The sequence below is a fragment of the Lactuca sativa genome, chromosome 3 (assembly GCF_002870075.4).
Source record: "Lactuca sativa cultivar Salinas chromosome 3, Lsat_Salinas_v11, whole genome shotgun sequence".
In the NCBI taxonomy this organism is placed as follows: Eukaryota; Viridiplantae; Streptophyta; class Magnoliopsida; order Asterales; family Asteraceae; genus Lactuca; species Lactuca sativa.
The window spans coordinates 100,478,077-100,480,355 of NC_056625.2; the positions used below are offsets into that span (position 1 = coordinate 100,478,077).

The window sequence follows — 2,279 nt, forward strand, 5'->3', positions numbered from 1 at the left end:
AGATATATAGAAGATAAGATATTAGGATAAACATATTGATAGATCTTTACCCCTCTCATCCTATTTGTAATTTTTGGTGCCTCCTCAGCTCCTCTCTCTTTAGCCACAATGGATATTTATGCTTACTATCATATAAAACATGAAAAATTTCTTTTAAACATATCTATTACTTGTAGCCAATTTAGGAATAATAATGAGATACTAGTGACAAACAAAAATGAGATCGTATTGTTGATATTTTATATAGTTCAAAAAGTCCATGCACATGTTACAAAAACCAGAAAATGCCTCTAAAACATGCGTAACTGGTGTATGAAAACTATGGATGTCTAACAAACTAAGATATTGAGAAGGGAAACTCTACTATGGATTAGTCTCCTGAAAAGGTGATCTAAACCAACCTTCAATCCTTCAAGACCCACATGAAGAATTTGCAATCTCCTTAGTGTCACTTCCACATCAACATCTTTGGTTTCACCATTGCGTACATTCCTGTGGAGCAACGTGAGAGTCAATTCAATGGTTTCAACCTCGGTGAGGACCAATTGATCATGTTTGTGTGTGGATGTACGCTTGGACAACAACTTTGATATCAGTTGAACCCCGTTATCACGCTTAGGCTTGGTTGACACAATGATGAAAATGGATTTGAACAAGGAGATAGTAAGTGCATTAGTTTCTTTAAGAACTTTGGAAACCAATGACACATGGTGATCAATATCTACAAAAAGAAATGAACATATTTTCTTTTCTAGATGTTTTAGTGTCCTGAGGCTCTTGGTTACAACCTTCTTTGCCATTTTCCGGAAGCATAGATACGCTGCAATTTTACTAGCAACTGTTGAATCGCTACCTTTCCTCCGTAAGGCCATTTGAAGGGCGTTCACGTTTTCCTTCATTAACATGATCATGTCTATAAGGGTGCTACATGTGTCTAGAAACCCAATGGACCACTCTAAGGCAGCTTCGAGAAGGGTTTCATTTTGGTGGTGAGAAAGGGCTTGTTGGGTCTTAGTACAAGATGGGTGGGTTAACCTAGAAGGCAAACTTATGGATCTGAAATGATTTATAGATGATGGGGCTCCCATGTTGATGATTTATTTGATCGAACTAAAGCAAAATTCAAGGATCGGGTGATGTTAAGCTTGCTAAAGAAAGAAGAAGAATATTTATAGGGACGGAAGAAGTAACAAGGATGGAGGAGACATAAGTTAAAGATTGGCATTTATTAAACTATTTAGAAGGATATATCATGAGCTGTGATGTTTTTGCGTTGCCTCCCCAATCATCAACGGTACCTTTCACCTGCCCAAAATTTTGATCTTTATGTTGCAAAATTTTCTTACGTATATTGGTTTATATTACATCCAGTGGTGATGGGTGTATCCATAGGTATATATTCTATTTGAGGTATGATACGCATGATATAAAAGTAATAATAATGCAAACTAAAATACACATGTAAAATATTGATGATATTTAAGACCACCAATGGCTGGCATATCAGCCTTATGCTTTTTTATAGAACACAAAATCAAGAAACTGGATTTTAAAGGTAACATGAATTTTATTAATGGTAACATAAATCCAGGAGGACCTCATGTACGGAGTTAAAGAAATCATTGAAAAGTTAAGTACGGTTCTCTGTATTTAACCAACTTCAAGATGGCATGTACTAACAAACAATTATTGTAAACTACTTCTGCAACTCCATTGTGCGTTCCTTATATGTAGAAGGCCGTACTAATCTGAATAAACGGTATAATATTCGCTAGATTACAAATTATTTTTAGAGATTTTGATATCCAGCTAGTTCTACTTTTCATAATATCGTTTGTTTAAAATTTTCATTTAAGATATGACAAAAATATGATAATCACTTATGTAAGACTTAACTTTTTCATATTTAAGCAAGCCGTGTGGTTTTCAATCTAAAGGTTCAATATGATTATAAAAACTCACATTTTATGCATCAAGCTCCTCTCCTCGGTGTTCATCAGCTAAAATCTGAGATTCAGGGAGTTCGGTACTGATTTTGGCTAAGAATTTTTCTGTTTCAAAGAGATGAGAAAACTCTACATCTGATCGGCGGAATTCAGCGATGTAGTCCTTCAAGAAGTAGGTAGCTGAGTTCTAGGCTCCCATGCTTGAATCATTTGATTGACGTCTCGGAGGTGAGGAACGATGACAAGAATGACATTTGGATTTATCGAAGGAAAGTCTGCATCAGTGATTGTGATGATAGATTCTTTGTTCCAGGAAATATTGTATTAGTATAG

The 2,279-nt window shown here is 35.4% G+C and overlaps 1 protein-coding gene across 1 annotated transcript; it reads right to left on the minus strand.

Moving 5' to 3' along the window:
• Window positions 1-329: 329 nt before the first annotated feature.
• LOC111901313 (uncharacterized) lies at window positions 330-1,088 on the minus strand. Its single transcript, XM_023897169.1, has one exon. It carries the CDS (start codon window positions 1,086-1,088, stop codon window positions 330-332), a length of 759 nt encoding a protein of 252 aa, XP_023752937.1.
• Window positions 1,089-2,279: the final 1,191 nt, after the last annotated feature.